Source organism: Aedes aegypti, chromosome 2 (genome assembly GCF_002204515.2).
Source record: "Aedes aegypti strain LVP_AGWG chromosome 2, AaegL5.0 Primary Assembly, whole genome shotgun sequence".
Classification (NCBI taxonomy): domain Eukaryota; kingdom Metazoa; phylum Arthropoda; class Insecta; order Diptera; family Culicidae; genus Aedes; species Aedes aegypti.
The window spans coordinates 429899149-429916489 of NC_035108.1; the positions used below are offsets into that span (position 1 = coordinate 429899149).

The 17341-nt window shown below is 39.8% G+C and overlaps 2 protein-coding genes and 1 long non-coding RNA gene across 6 annotated transcripts in view; 1 reads left to right on the forward strand and 2 right to left on the reverse strand.

Annotated features, from left to right (window-relative positions):
• The window catches only part of LOC5573943 (tRNA-dihydrouridine(16/17) synthase [NAD(P)(+)]-like), a 394431-nt gene that overhangs the window by 43324 nt on the left and 333766 nt on the right, over positions 1–17341 (reverse strand). The window lies entirely within an intron of this gene.
• LOC110677078 (testicular haploid expressed gene protein-like) lies at positions 8208–9109 on the reverse strand. The gene is made up of 2 exons (XM_021847714.1): positions 8789–9109; positions 8208–8707 (listed from the first exon to the last, which is right to left on the reverse strand). Exons 1-2 carry the CDS (start codon positions 8966–8968, stop codon positions 8267–8269), a joined length of 621 nt encoding a protein of 206 aa, XP_021703406.1. The 5' UTR covers positions 8969–9109; the 3' UTR covers positions 8208–8266.
• LOC110677079 lies at positions 11139–11641 on the forward strand. The gene is made up of 2 exons (XR_002500934.1): positions 11139–11237; positions 11300–11641. It is a non-coding gene; the product is annotated as an uncharacterized LOC110677079 (long non-coding RNA).

Consider the following 17341-nt stretch of genomic DNA (forward strand, 5'->3'; position numbering starts at 1 on the left):
GAAAATTTCCAACCCGAAAAAATCCTCGACCGGTGGTATTCGAACCCACGACCCTCAGCTTGGTTTTGCTGAATAGCTGCGCGTTTACCGCTACGGCTGGCTTAAATTAAAATAAAATATCACTCTTGAAGTGAAGAATTTAAGAATTTTATCAAGTTTAATAACACGAAAATGGTGCTCCTTTTGCATACTTGATTATGAAAGTTCACTTGAAAATTATTGGTCCAAAATAAACAAGGGTATGAACTGACTGTCTTAAGAACATATAAGTTGAAAATGTTATCAGCTTTAAACATTAATATATTTCATCAAACTTCGAGAGTGGTCTAGGGCCTCTTAATAATCACGTGCTGTTATCGAAGGATCTCTCAAGATAATTTAACCAACAATTTCATTATTAATAAAGATAAACAATTTCATTATTAATAAGGGATAAAGCGCATACAGCCCATTTAATTAAGGGATTGTGCTACTTTGCCCTACATATTGATTCTCCAAATGTCGTTTCCTCGAACGTCAGTCCCTTGAATGTCTGTTCTCTGAATATCTCGTTTCACAACTTCCTACATTTTAGAGTAGCGAACGGACCAGTCATCTGGTAGCACTCTGTCACTGAGAACTATTCTTGCACCTTCATGAACTGCATCACTTCTCGAAGTGACAGGTCGTTCGGAAAAATGGGATTCGAGGAAATGGATTATTCGGGGAACTGGCATTCGCAGAAGCGACATTCGAGGAAAAGTAGCAAAATCGTTTGACAAATAGTATGGAAATATAATATGAGACAAAATATAGATATTATAAATAACGTATGGGCCCATTCACAAATATCATAACGCTTGGGTGGGTGTCCTAAGGATGTTACGGCCCATTCAAAAATTAAATAATGTTCATACAAAAAGCGTTACAAAAGGATGGGTGGGTGTTCAAAATGGTCAATTTTAGAGTTATGAAATAAATGAATGAGCCCTATAAAACGGAAAGAACTCACCAAAATAATAAATAAATTACTCAGCATACACAATCAACATTGATCTTGTTTGCATCGCTCGTTCTTACAAGAGCAGAGGACGCAACTAAAGTACCAAATACTACTCTCCACTTGATATACGTTAGTTAAAGTCATAGAGCAAACAAAATTTAATTGTTTTTTTTTTTTTACAGGGCGTTAAGATGCAGCTGATCTACGTGAAATAAAGTATTATCACTTCAGGGCGTTGATACAGAATAAAAAAATTGATTGATTTTTACATGGCGTTACGATCCGATTCATTAATGTGGACTTAAGTTAAATTACTGCAGGATGTTGATAGAGCTTGGAATTTTCAAGTAATTACCTACAGAGCATTGAGATCTACCTGACCTACATAGAATAAGGTCAAATTACTCCAGGGCGGTAATACAGTTTGGAATATTCATTTGATGTTCTAAAGGGCGTTAAGATGCACCTGAACTACATAAGATAAGCTTGAAATATTCCAGGACGTTGAACAGACTAGAATTTCCAATTGATGGCATATAGGACGTTAAGATATACGTGAGAAAGAAACAAATTAATCCAGGGCGTTGATATATTTTGACAATTTCAATGACATCAATCAATGATGACATCAATCTATGACGGAGCGTTGAGATGCACCTGATCTTTAAAGGATAAAGTCAAATTACTCCAGGACGTTGATACTACTAAGAAATTTCTATTGATTTTAAACAGGGCGTAAATATCCTCCAGATCTTGCAAAGATCTTTATGGAATAAAACGGAATTACTTCAGACCATTGATATAGCTTGGTCGATTGATGTTATACAAAGTGTTAAGATGTTTCTGAACTATGTGAAATAAGGCCAAATTACTCCAGGGCGTTGCAAAAGCTTGGAATTTTTAATTGATGTCCTACAGGGCGTTGCGATGTACCTGATCTACATAAAATAAGCTCAAATTACTCCAGGGTATTGATACAGCTAGGAATTTTCAATATATACAGGGCATTAGGTTGCACCTGATTTACGTAAGACAAGGTCGTAAGACAAGGAAAATAGATATCGAACAGGGCGTTAATATGAATTGATTACATGACACGAGTCCAAATTACTACAGGACGTTGATACTACATGGAGTTTTCAATTGATGTCCTACAGGGCGTTAATGTGCACCTTATCTAAGATCTACGTGAGACAAGGTCGAATTACACCAGGGCGTCAATACAGATTGGAATTTTCAATCGCTACACTGCCCATAACTGCATATTTGTAACATTCGACAAAAGTAGGCATTGAGTAAATGGAATACCAAGTGTGCATTTTATGGCAGTATGGGAGGAAATTTAAATTTCAAAAAATTACCAGGAACTCAAAAGTGCTTATTTGAGGCTGATATTTTGTACAACTCATATCGCATACTAGATTAATTGTCAGAAAATAATTCTGATAGAAATTCCATTGCTATTACATTGCGAGGCTCATTTATAATCTCAATGTGACTGTTATGCGGTTATAATCACCTATGTGACAAAACAACTTGGTATTTTTTTCGAATTTTCTAGAACAATCTCACAGATTTCAATAAGTTGATCGAAAGTATTGATGATTTGATGACTCTCCATGATATTAACTCCAATTTGTCAAAAATGTCGAATGTGACAGTTTTGCAGTTATGGGCAGTACAGGGCATTGAGGTGCACCTGATCTTCGTAAGACAAGGTCAAATAAGTAAAGGGCTTTTATATATCTTAACATTTGTCCCATTGGGCGTTAAAATGCAGCTTATTTACATGTAACAAGGTCAATTCACTTCAGGGCGTTGAATATTCAATTGATGTCCTACAGGGCGTAAAGATGCACTTGGTCTACGTAAAATGAGGTCATATTGCTCCATGACGTTGATAAAGCTTGAATTTTCAATTGATGTCCTACATCACTGATGAGATGTATTTGATCGACATAGGATTAGGTCAAATTACTCCAGGGCGTTGATAGTGCTTGGAGTTTCTATTGAGGTCACACAGGGCGTCAAGATGCACTTGATTTACTTGGGATGAGGTTAAATTAGTCTAGGGCATTTAAACAGCTTGAAATTTTTTAATAATGTCCTACAGCCCTGTATGTTAAGATGTTGCTGATCTATTGAGACAAGTTCAAATCACTCTAGGGCGTCAATAGATTGTAGCTTTCAATCGATGCAGGTCATTGAGGTACACCTGATCTACGTGAGACAAGGTCAAATCAGTCAAGGGCGTTTGTACATCTTGACATCTGTCCCACAGGGCGTTAATATGCAGCTGATTTACATGGCACGAGTCCAAGTTACTCAGGGCGTTGATAATGCTTAAAATATTCAAGTGATGTGAGGCGTGAAGAGGGGCGTAAGGATGCACTTGGTCTACATAAGGGAGGTCAAGTTACTCTTCAGCGTTGATGCTACGGATCTATATGGGACAAAGAAAAATTACTGTAGGGCGTTGATACAGCTTGTAGTTTTCAATTTTGATCTACGTGGAATAATGTGAAATTACTCTAGGGCGTTGATACAGCAGATTTCGATGGAATTTTTACAGGGCGGTAATATGTTCTATATGAAGTTCTTAAAGAAATAGGGTAGCAGAGTGTTGGTAGGTACAGGTTGGAAATTTCGATTGACATCTTATGGGGCGTTCGATTGTTGTTGATTTTGCACATTTTTTTCTATGACTTCGGGTGAAAAATTCAAAAAAAAAATCTGAGAAAAGCTTCTTAGTCGTCGACTAAGCGCGACTAAGCAGGACGACAGGGCTGCGTATACGGTTAGGCGGTCTCGGGCATGCAAATGGTAATGAAAGCTCAAATTAGGCTGGGATGATTCCAGAAACTCCATGAGAAGTTTCTTTCAGTATTTTTTGGATGAAATATATATTCTAGGGAGGAAGGATGTTCAGATAATTTTCTTGGACGAACTTATAGGATGCGTGGAGGAGGATTAGGACTTATATGATCTCGAAAGCAATTTGTACTAGAGTATCTGTGTAAATCTAAAAAAAAAAACGTAATCTGGGGTAACATTGATCATTTTTCTGAATGTTTCTTCAATATTTCGTTTGAAAACGCAAATGCTGCAAATTTTATATTTTTAAAACAAGTACTACCACCCATAGCTCGAAACTATATACTGTATTTTGTTTATTGAAAAATTTAAGCATGTTGAAAAAATGTTTTAAGCGAGTTTTTGATTTAGCTGATGTGGGGTAACTTTGATCACCTAAGTAAACAACGTTCGGTAATATTCAAAATGTCGTTACATACTTAAATCATTGCCCCTGAAGTCGAATATGAAGGGCAAACGCTTACAAGTAATTTACTTTTCGAGTTATTTTAACATTAAAAACACCTCGAACCACCGAATACGCCTAAAAGTAGGCAATTTCCTAAGGGAGTTTTACATTCTTAACAGTAATTCGGTGATGTTGTCTAATTGAGCATACTTATAAAAGTTTTGACAACGGAATCGTTTTCGGCGATGCCATTTTTAGTAAGAACCGCATGTCCCTTGCTTATATCGTTTGCAGAACTTATGCGAGACATGAATCTTCGGTAGTGTCATCCTTAACCATTAGACTCATTATTTGGAAAAGTTGACAAATTTACGCATAAAGTAAACGAAATGTTCGCAAAAATATTGACTTTTATTAGCTCATGAATATAAGAAAGAGAAGCACCAATCATGATTTGGAAATGTTCCATCAATAACTGATAATATGAACTTTTTACGAGATGAGTCATTCCGATCAATGTTACCCCGCTGATCAATGATACTCCGGATTACGGTACTCTAAATTACTTTGATAGTTTTAAAAATTTGGACAGGGCTTCATTAATTTTCTAAAGGAATTTCTGATGTGTTTGACAGAAGTAATTTCTGACTATATGTCTAACAGAATTCATCAAATTATTTCTTTTTTTAGTAATTGTTAGTAGAAAACCTTGTTAGTTTTTCAAAAGGACATATAGCCTAGTCACTGGTCCAGCAACTCGAACTGACAATCAGCTTAGAAACCCATGGTCTGCAAACACCTGATATCTGTGCTTTAAACCTTCGTGAATGTCGCAATTCGACATTGCAATAATCATTCTAACGTAAAAACATGCAAGAAAAAAAAATAATGGCCTATTTTTTTAAATTTTGCATAGCCAAACTAGTAGTATTTAATTACTTCATCGATTATGAAACAAACTTGGTAAAATAAATTTTTATTATTATAATTTATTATAAATTATTTTCAAACAGCCATAAATCGATAAGTTGCAGCTAATAGTTCCGCTCGATTCTTTTCAAACACATATAGAATTCATCTTCATAGAGCACTTCACAGGCAACAAAAGGTATTCTGTGTTCCAATGACTAATAACCATGTATTTTTGAAAATACTGCCAGACGGGGTCTTTTGTATTCCGGGGCTACTTGGGACACTTGCGTTTTGGATTTATTTGCAGCAATGTTGTGCATTTGGCACTTTTATTACCCAATGTGTGCTCTACAACCCGGTATAGAAATTTTTTGAAACAATATCGCCAATAACAGGATGAAAAAGTATTCCAAAAAAGTTCGGACAAATATTCATATGCAACAAAACATTTTCTGTTTAAAAATTGTTTATTTTTTGACAAATCGTAGGAAGCTGTTAGGAGCATTGCAAAGCAATCAAACCGTTATGTTTCATAACCATTCAAAAATAAACATTAATACAAATAATTGATCTTCTAAGTTCTAATTTTTACAACTTTAATTTTATTAGAATGTGTTGGTTTGTTTATCTTAAACTTCAAAACTTCGTATTAGAAACAACTTTACAAAATAATCTCTTAAAATGTGTGTTTCAGTTATATTTTACATGAACATGTAGTACCATAAAAATGCATCCTTCAACCAGGTCCGTTCCACTCGGGTTCAGATTGGGTACCACTTCTAGTACTGCATTTGGTCCCTCGGTAGTGCAAAAGGTACCCAAGTTTGACAGATCGCAGTACACATTTCACGGCATTCTAGATTACCTTATGAGCCAGAAAATTTTGGGGAACTGCAAGGGACATGGAGGTCTTCAATTTGTCTTTGCTTCAACCAAAGACAAATTAAAGACTTCCATGTCGCTGAGATGACAAACAAGAGTACAAAAACTATAAAAATAGATCCTAGACTCATACAATACGATTGTACAAAGTCATAAAGTGATTCAGCCCAATGGTGCCAAATGTTCGCATGCCAAACACCACCTCCTAACATTCTCTATGGAAGAGAGATAATGTTAGCTTCAGCGTATGGCGGTTTACTTAATGTTTGTAACTCACCATAGGATTTGCAACCCTGCTGAAGCTGAACTTATAGCAGTATTATGTATGTAATTGTAACAATATGAGCTGATTTCTTCTGATTTTGTGTAAAGATAAAGATGCTTCGCAATATTGCGTAAAACTGTGCGTCATGAAAGTTGATTGGACACTGAAACAGAAGTCAGACCCAAATCTATTCTTTAGGACGTGCTAAAATTACACACATGACGTATTTGTTTAAGAGAGTAGGAAAATGAAAATTTCTTGCGCTGAAAAGAGGCTGAATAAACCGCTTCTTAGCTGAATAAGCTGTTGTTCAGCTAGGTACCAATGTTACTTGGACTGTTATCTCATAGTGTCACGATGAGTTCAGCTCCGAAACCAGCGGCCTTAGTTTGCAACCAAAGGAGTGTTCGATTATCCAATAGATTAGAATCAAGTTGTTTGCGGTTGCATTACCAGAAAATATGAAAGTACCGTTACCGAGATACCGTTGCAGTCTGTGAGAGTTGCTGTTCTTGAACGCTCTCTCGCCACATACCAAACGAGAGAGTGAATAGCAACATTTATAGCGCGATTGCGATGTACCACGAACTATTATGGTTCACATAGTGTTACACTCTCCGTCTCCGTGGTTCGACCGGCTCATTCGGATCGAAATCCAATCTAAACACTGTTTCCAGGGTGCGCTTTACTGTTCTCGCCGTCTTGATCTACTGTGTGCCATCTGCTTCATTCACCTTTCGATCATTACGCGTACGCTCATCAACAGCATTCCGTGAAACTTGCAGCCATTGCGGAATTCTTTGAGCTATAATATCAATAATTGATACAGAAAAAAATTCTACGAACCAAGACCCCGGACTCCATTTCTTTTCCCAGCTACGAACAGAGAACCACCCCATCGATTTACACCGTTGTCATCTTCGACCAGACAGGCGAAAAGGTGGCAGCAAATTCGAGTGAAGTAGGTACCTATCTACAAGAAGCATCCACTCAATCGCATCGTCACCACCACCACCCGGACTATGTGGGCTGGATCAAGAGAAGGACACGTGCGCGCGGACTCAAGTATGCTTTTCCAGTGAATGAGGCAGGAGTGTCTTCTGCCACGTGCTTATCTCCACTCGTCTGTAAGACCAAACGGAAACGGGACCCCAATGCCCCGAACTGTGCGGTAACGCTACCAGGACGAGAGCTCTGAGGTGAACATCGCAAAATATGATGCAAATTCAAATTGGATTGAGACGGGGAGAACTTCAAAATTGTGTCGGTTTTAATTGCAATCAAGCGTACCTTTTACTAACCAGTCTTCGACGAGGGTCTTTTGTGGCGTTGGTTGTCGTAAAACCGTTTTAAAATCAAGTAAGGGCTGCTGCTGCTTCTCATCTACGCTCCAATCGCTTTACTCGGCACTAATTTTCTTCGTAGTGGAGTTTAACGACCATGAACTTCACGAGTTGAGATTTATCCTCCAGTATGAATAAGTTTCATTACATCGGTCAGGGCTTGTAGCGGGTCTCCTTTTTAGAGACTTGGTCACTAATCTAATGGCAATAGAAGATTGCAACGATTTTCGTCTTAAATCATCTATAATTTTATTTGATATTTGTTCCAATGTTTCAACATTAGATATGCTATGTAACCAGAAGTAAACTCTGAGAAATCTCGGGATTCAGGCATTTCCAGAGACAAGATTTAAATTTCATCCCAATTTCCGGGTCGAAAAGTGGACACTCTAGTCGCTACCAGCCCTGCATCATTTATTGTTCTTGCAGCTGGTAATTTCATAATGAGAAAATCATCCAAGGTACATAAAAGAACTTTCCACTACAGAATTTTACAACGTTGAGGAATAATTCTGACCAGGAATGTTGAGAACCGCCTCGCAAAGTAACAAACTCCTTACGTTTCGTTAGACGAAAATAAATTTATATTTTAAACTCTCCGTTAATTTGCAAAGTCACGTTCAGTTTGCCCAGGAGAAACTTTTCGGCTGGGCAAGTTCCATGGTGCGGGGGCTGGCCATGGCGAGCAAAGCTTCCGGTTTCACCCCGTATGGATTGCGATCCGGTGTGCACAGGTGCTGATACTTGGGCATGGCCAGCTTCTTGATCCGATAGCTGGAACGGGGAACCAGGATGCGTTTGTTGAGGCACATAACCCGTTGCATCGGGAAGCAACGGACCATTTCCTGGTAGTCCAGTTTCGGTTGGCTTAGTTTGGTTATTCGTTTGGTGGCGACGTAGCTTTTCGCCTTGGCCGGTACCTTCCGGATCGGGTCCGCAACGTGGCAATGGCACTTGTCGGGACCCACTGGACAATCGTGCTTGAAGGAGGCCACCGCTTTCGGCCGGGACAAGCTATCCATGCGGGGTTTCAAAGCGCTCAGCGGGACCTTTCGGGGTTGCTGGAAGGTTTCAATGTAAGAAAATGAACAAATTGATCAAGTTAATATGACACCAATCAAATCATCAAAATAATATATCACCGGAGCCTGATAAAGTTTCTCCTCGGCATAGTTTTTCTTAGGGGTGGATAGTTGATTTAGGTAGCGGCCATGTTTCTTCCAGTCATCTTTGGACCACGGTTTTGGTTTAGTTTTTTGACATTTTTTAGTTTGAGAGGACAGTTTTTCTTTTTTAGCTTTGCTACCGCCGAAACAACCCATGTCTAACGAAATATATTTTTTGGATTTTTTCGTTATTCAATTTTGAAACAGATAGTTTAGATTATTTTTTTTTGTACATTAGATGGCTACTTTGATCACATCCTGATGTTTCAACAAAAGGTGCGATAAGTGAGAAGGACTAGGGCAGGCCTGCCCAACCTTTTCGGCTCTTTTTTGACATAAATGGTTGCCGTGTTTGCAATAATATTCCGATCTGAGATGAGATATTTGTACCTGATTATATCTTAATGATCCATGTATAAAAAATCAAATTTATATTAAGGGTCAAGAATCCATAATTCACTCATCACTGATGATGAGTCATCAGCAATCATCAAAAACTGAAAACCAGTTTTTTCGTTCATATTTAAAGATATCTTCATGAAAATCTATCATCGCAATAGAGATAGCAAGTGCAAGGCAATGATAGATTTTCATGAACATTGCTTTGAACAAAAAAAAACTTGTTTTCTCTTAAACTCTTTGCTAGCGATGCAGACAGAGGCAAAAATCAATCCAATCCGCGAACCGTATCAATTTTTTGACTTAACAGATGACATGTGCTACGCACATAAACATCTAGGAAGGACGGTTAAAGGACTGTCCTAACCACGATTTTGTAAGACTAAAAACAAATATCGATGAAACATCCATTGGAATATCCCGAACTCCGTCTATATGGTCGACCACTAAACGTTTGATTTCTTTTTGTTGAACATACTAAAATTCTTAAGTTTTACAAGAGTCACCTTCAATTTTTTAAATGTTTTCCAAAGTTCTCCAAGCGATACCCAAATGGCGAATTTTGCAACCAAATCGACCATGTTCTGGTAGTCGGCCGATTTGCGATGGCATCGATGTTAGAACTTTCAGGGGTCGTAATATCGACTCTGTTGTACTTTTAAACTAGTTGTTTATTGGTCGAATGGTAAGTACAGAATGAAGGAGTAGGTTCTAATTCGTATTTATTTTTTCTTTGTTTTGTTTAGTTACAATAATTTTACAGTTAATGTGGTCGGCATAGGGGCCTTTCAATCTAGGTTTGAATTGGATTTTTAAATGATTGATTTGAATTGCTTTACTGTAATCTACAAATTGGCTCATTAGGAGCGCCGGTTGTTTTTAAAAGTTTTATAACCTAACTACTATATACACAAGCAAACAATTTGATAACCTAGGGGGGGTGCGACTATAGCGCGGACCAGAGAATTTGTTTATTATAGAGAAGCGCGAAATCTGAAACCAAAGTTTTCAATTGAACCGTCAAACGTGGTTCCAATCGAGCAAATTCAATGAAACTCGAAAAGATGTTACGCAAAAGAGACGATGGATGTGTGTTAGTGAAAAGCGGAACGAAAGTGACGTCATTGAAGCTTGGTTTCTTTTGGCGACTGACAGGATGATACGCACACTAAAATATTGTTTGAATGACCTCAATTATTGATAGTCATTGCAAACACTGTTTATAAACAAAGTCAAAATCCTCTCCGCGTTTCTCTAGTATAATCATACTCTGGCGCGGACGACCTGTTGGTCTGACGTGCGGCAACGAGCCCTGTACCTTTCGATAGACTCACTGAAGCGATCTTCAAGAGTTTGTATCTCGGCCAGACGGTGGACCTCAGAATTTCGCATTCTCTTAGGGGCGTTCAGGGCCATTCTCAGAAACTTGTTCTGAACCCTCTGGAGTTTCAGATGTTGTGATTTAGCGCAGCTCTCCCAGACCAGCATGCCGTACTCGATCACGGGACGGATGATGTGTTTGTAGACAGTAAGCTTGTTCTTTTGGGACAGTGTCAACCTACGGTTTATTAGGGGATACAACATTCGCAGCATCGTGCTGCACCTCGTGGCCGTTTTGCCGACTTGTTGTCGAAAGATCAGCTTGCTGTCCAAAGTCAAGCCTAGATAATCGGCCTCGTTGGACCATTCCACCGTTGTGCCGTTTAGGATGATTTTGCAGTCCTCAGCCGGAACAAGTCTGGGGGATTTGGAGTGGGGGAAGAGGATGACTACTTACTGGAGTACGGGACACTTGACTGTTGAGTCGCGAACCATGTCAAACTTAACAGGAAGAAACCCGACTGCAAAGAAGCGTCAGTGCCAAGGGGTGGATCACTTCTGCAGTGTACATCTAATGTACATTTATTTGCATCAAATGCGTTTTTATAACATTCCCATCAACTTAGCTTTGACTTTAACAACACCAACTTGTCAACGTATCCTTCTATAGCAACGCATGATTGTTTGTTGTGAATGTTTCAAAATGGTAGGTTCTTTCCTGAGACTTCTTTCTAATTGAAATTCATTGCTAATCGTCATTTATTTCAGATAATCAAGCAAGAGCCTATTGAACCAAAAAATACCATTTCAATTCGCATTTGATGCCTTATCATCACATAAAAATCTGATCGTTGAGGCATTGTGTTAAGGAATTCTGAAATCATGAGCTTTGTCTTGCTTCCATGCGCATAGAAAACTACATGCTTGCAAGCAGGAATAGTAAGAAACCCATTTGCGGGAAGACCACAGTCTGTTAGGCGACTTGCAGCGATAGAACCTGGGTCATCACCATTTGTACTTGATTGGGCGGACAAAATTTCTGTGGACTCAACACCCACCTGAATAAAAAAGAACAAGAAAAAATAGATCGAAAATAAATAATTGAAATGACTGTTTTTCTTTTCCTTTATTCAACAAGTTCTTGTGTTTATAAGGCGGACGGATTGAAAATATTAAGAACATTATTTAAAAGATACGGTATTCATCAAAATTTCAACTAAGTCAGAGATCCACAATCCCCCGGTTGGGAAACGTGCGCTGGCTTCTTTACGCTTGCTCCTGTGGGAAAAATATACCTTGCCTTGAATTATCGAAGATATTTTGTTCAAACCAGATTCAGAACTTTGTTTCACAAGTATTTGAATTCGATACCCAAACGTATATAATCTGGAAGTATTTCGAAACCTATTGTACATCAACTCTTGGAAAGAGATAGCTCTTCCCCATTCCAGGAATAACAAGTTTGACACTTTGACAAGGACAACACCAATACGTTTGAGCATGCCATGATTTGCGAATTTGCTGAAAATGTGCATTTAAATGCATTTGAATGCATCATATTTCTTCGATACATCAAGTGCATCAGAAGTGATCCACCCCTTGGTCAGTGCCCAAAGTTGTAAGCAATTGGCGGTGTGGATTGGTATTCCCTTTTTTGATCCAAAAATTCTCAATGGCTGATGATCTGTCTGAAGAGTGAATTCACGTCCAAGTAGCATTCGGTGGAACTTCGTGACTGCATACATACATCAAAGCTAGGCCTTCCTTGTCTACCTGGCCGTAACGTTTTTCAGCATCAGTAAGAGAACGGGATGCATGGGCAACTGCTTTGACAGAGCCATCGGGAAATTTATGCAGAAGTGCATGCAGTGGTTTCCGTAGTTGATGCATTTCCGATACAAACTTGCCATAACAATTTACTGCACCGCGGAATGATCGAAGACTGGTGATGTCACTTGGAGAGAGCATCTTGACAATAGCTTCTATTTTCGTAGGATCCGGACGTAGACCAGATTCGTCAACGATATGTGCAAGATACTTGATTTGATGTTGAAGGAGATTACACTTTTCTTCACGAAGAATGAAGCCATATTCTTGCAGCCGTTGAAAGAGTGCAGTGAGAATTTCATGATGCTCTTTTTCGGTCTAGCTGAATACCCTCAAGTCATCCAGGAACGATTCTACACCCTTGAGATCTGCGATCATAGTGTTCATAAGCTGTTGAAATGCTCCAGGAGCAGACTTCACCCCAGGTGCCATCCAGTTGAATCGAAAAAGTCCTCGGTGGATGTTGATTGTCAGTAATGTTTTTTGAGTTGTCGTCTACTTCCACTTGCAAGTAAGCGTCGCTTAAATCGATTATGCTGAAATATTTGCAGTCATTCACTGTCCATACTCGCATAACAGTCCCATTTATATAGGAAATCCCATAGAATATGGGACTGTTATGCGAGTATGGGCAGTTCAGGTTGCTGAAAATGTCGTCTGGAACTGGCAAATCAAAGTTGTTTGATTCCAAGGCAGCGTTAAGTCCAGTCGAGTAATCGGCACAAATCCGTATCTTCCCTCCTGGCGTGAATGGAACGGGGTGTTTTGGTTTGTAGACTGGCATAACTTCGGGATTCAGGAACAGACGTACCTTGGTTTTTGTGCAGTGTCCAAGACCTTGCCGGAAAACTTTGGGAAATCTTGCCTTGTAATGCTGTATTGCGTTCGACCCAGCAGCGTGAACTTGATTGCAAATCGTCGATAATGGCATGTTCCAAAGTCCGAACAAGTCGATCCATTCCAGACCAAAAATGTTGAGGTCGTTGTTGGCCACGTAAAGCTTTCCAACTTTGGTGACACCTCCAAAAGTGAATGAGCTTTGAAGTTCACCAAGAAGCTGGAGAGGCTTGCCAGACGCTGTTGTTGCTGCCTTTGTGGTTGGGTGTTCCGAGTTTTCTCCAGAGTTTCCGAGAGATAATCGTGATGTCCGAAGCCGTGTCAAATTGCAGCGTTACTTCAGAGCTATCGATCGTCACAGTCAGGAGCTTGCGTCTGGACTCGCTACTTGGTTTGGGTTTCGGTCCAGATGAATTCGGCTGAGACTTCTTCTGTTTGATTGCGCAAACGGAGCTCACCGATGTTTGCTTCTGTTCCACCATGGCGGTATCAAGTTTGAGATTTTGAAGACGTTGACATTCTGTGATAAGCGATTCGAGCTTGCATTCGGCGTCTGCGTTCGTTTCGAGCTTTGAGAGTAGCCGTGTCCGATAACCGCGTCTTTCGAGGAACGAAGTCCAGTCCGCAAATGAAGATCAAACTCTTGAACCGATCTGCGATTAACTTGTTCAGTTCGAAATCTTCACAGTACATACTAGTTGACTGTTCCCGCGTAGCTTAGCTTAGCTTAGACTGACTACATATATCAATGGTTGCTATTCCGTGATTGACCGAGGTCAGTGAAAATGCACAAAGAATCAACTAGAAGATCGGCTGGGATTGGCCAAAATCTTCTTCAGTGTGCATAATTCAGTGCCTCTATTTATACATGGTCAATAACGGCGCCGGCCACGTCCTTGCAGTCAGGTGGGATTGGGGGAAGGAATGTTAGTGTGTAACCTTTGCTATTTGGAGACCGTGTTTGCCTCTGCATCTCCACAAAGGTTACTGGGAGGGATGTTTGTTAATGGGGAGGATCGTTGGGTCACAGGATTCACTTTGATAAGCGATTAGACCATGATAAATAATTATTTGTGAGCTATAAATATGCTTATATGTAAATATAAAATTTTTCTATTTGGTGTGAACAATATCTATGTAGAGAAAAATTATGCCGACACTTGAGGTGACGAACTTATCAAAGTTTGTTGAATAAAGTGAACCTTTCGCAAGTCTACACTCGTAGTGTCGAACCATTCAAAGTTTTTTTTTAATTACAAAAATAAAAATAAAAGGAAAAAGGAGTTTTGAGTAAAAAAAAATTGACGTAAATAATTTATGAATCAGAGTTTATGTCGACACTCACAGTGACGAACATTTCATAGTTTGTTGAAAAATTATTAAAGGTGCAATCATACATATTTTATAGATTAGATATAGTAGCATGAAACGAGCTCACCAATTGATCCGTCATCCTTGAGCAGCAACAATCCACTTTCAGCTTCACTCGTTTGCTCGGCTATATAAAAACACACAGAGAAAATAGGCGCGCGACCCGAGAGGGAAAACAACTGACGACTGCTCGGGCTTTCTTGACGCACTGCCAAGGAGCAAGCGTCAACGTCGAAAGATCAAAAAGAACTTATCGAACGCGGCACTTTTTCACTTTACTCGACCGATGCGCGACATGTTTGATCCTGCCCTCATCGCCGGCCCCCGCAGGAGCAAGCATCAAGGTCGAAGGATCAAACACAACTAAGCGATCACGCCACTTTTTCACTTTCACTCGACCGACGCGCGACATGTTTGATCCTGTCCTCATCGCCGGCCCCCGCAGGAGCAAGCGTCAAGGTCGAAGGATCAAACACAACTCCATACTAGTTGACTGTTCCCGCGTAAGTGACAAAATCGACCGCATCGTTTTTCGTTAACTGGAAGCACTGGTACCTTTTGCTGAAGAGCGAAATACAGATGCTGAACAGTTCCTTGAGTCGCTTCACGGTTTCTTCGAATGTGAACTCCCGGGGATGTTTCGGAAGGACGAAATTGACGTAGCGATCGAAAACGTTGACGCTGTGGCTTCTTAGGAGCAAACGTGTTTGGTACCCGTCAGGGCAGAGAACGGTACAAGAAAGCAAAGGCAGCCGAAAAACTGATCCATCGCAGGAAGAAAAAGGAGCATGAAAAGGCAGTAATTGGAACAGAACGACATGCGACGGTTTTACGAATCTGTCAATGGTGTGCAGAAAAAAAACATTGCCGTCTCCCAAATGGCGGCCGCGAAGGAAACTAGGGTGCAGAACCACTTGGGCACTTCCGTGATTCACTTTGGCATGGGGGGTTTTTCTCGGCCGGTCTGAAAATTTGCAATAAGGAGCATTTCACTACAACGCATATTGTGGCCCAATTGTTGCTATTAAAACCCCCACTGCCGAAGTGAATCAAAAGTGCCAAGAATTGGGTCCGGCTCCCTAGCTGATGAATAAAACAATGGTGGTCGCCAGGTGGAAAGAGAACTTTGAGTCATTGTTGAACTGAGATAACGGAAGTGGATGTGGTAGCAAAATCTAAATCGATGACGATGGACAGGTTGTGGAACCTCCTACGCAAGATGAGGTAAGGAAAACTATTAATGGGCTGAAGAACAAAAAGGCTGTTGATAAGGAAGAGCTCCCGGCCGAACTTCTTAAACACGGAAGTGAGCAGCAGCAAGAACTGTTTCACCGTATCATTTCGAGGATATAAGAGGAAGAACAAATGCCTACTAGTTGGCTGGATGGTCTTATTTTCCCTTTGTGCAAAAAAGAGCATCGACTGGTGTGCGCCAATTTCCAAAAGATAACACTTCTTAATTCGGCACACAAAATCATGTCTTAAATTCTGTTCAACAGATTGATACCGCATGAGGAGTCCTTTGTCGACGAATACCAAGCTGGTTTCTTGAGAGGACCGATCAATGACGGATCAAATGTTTACCCAGCGTTAAATCCTAGATAAATTCCGGGAGTACAACTTGCAGACTCATCATCTGTTAGTAGATTTCAAAGCAGCGTACGATTCAGAGATGAGAAACGAGTACATGGTAGCTGTCTCACAATTTCAAAGTAAGACTTTGGTTGGATTTTATTCTATTTATTGTTTTCACGATTTGAGTATAAGCTTTAGTCTTATTTTTATTACATGTACTTTTTTTAATTATAATTATTCTTAATTTTTTTTTTCAAAAAGAAGCCAAAAGATTTTTTGGGGGAAACATATATAACTTTCTTAGCCGAGTGGTTCGAGTCCGTGGCTTCAAAGCAAAGCTACAATCGACGTAGATGACAGTCTACTTTACTTGAAACATCTCTCGCGCTTAATAGAGTTTTAAATAGACAACAAAGTGTCGAGACTACATGTTCTTCCATAGCCATAGGCAATTCTCTCTTGACATATCCATCAACGAAGAGGATAATCGATTTCAATATTTCACGCTGATTGAGCCTGATTCGCTCGGTTGCGGTTGTCGTCATTATGCAACCCCATTTTGGCACGTCCGATTATAATCCGCACTCTTATGGCATTGGCCACACCAGCCCGGTCATCCGTATCAATTAAACATTGGCTCCATATCGGAATATCACGAAAATCCAGTACGATGCAACACTGTTTCGAGTGGTTGTGCTATTTTTCCCCGAATGTCGTTTCGCCGAACGCCAGTTCCTCTAATAATAGTACCCCGAATTCCCTGTTTCCTCGGATAGCACATTTCCCCAAAATATTTTTGACAATCAAAATCGTCACAAATTTATACAAATGTACCATTTTTATTTGATCGGTAGTTTTACCGTCCTCAGCATTTTTGGAAATATAAGTTTCGAGGTAGGTCATTACCTAATATCCCCTCGATTGATTGTCATTCTTTCTAGTTCACCACTCTGTCACTGAAGACTTTTGAACTGCATAACGGATAAGAGTCATTCGGGAAAACGGCACTCGGGGAAAAGTAGCACAATCGTTTTCGGATAGGTTCTAGAGCCAATGCCTGATGGCAACTCAACCAAACCGGCGTCGTTCCAGATAATGAGATATTTGCAGTATCATAATAACGCGATCCGGCGATAATTATGATGCTGCATATCGATTTTATTGACTACCGATATCAAACGTGTTGGGCTCTCGCGTTGA

Excerpts from the sequence above, each read along its gene's own strand:
- LOC110677078 (XM_021847714.1), bottom strand. The coding sequence starts at position 8,968 with ATGGGTTGTTTCGGCGGTAGCAAAGCTAAAAAAGAAAAACTGTCCTCT. Across the intron at positions 8,708-8,788 it reads AGAAACTTTATCAGGCTCCG|CAACCCCGAAAGGTCCCGCT; the intron begins GTGATATATTAT and ends GAAACCTTCCAG.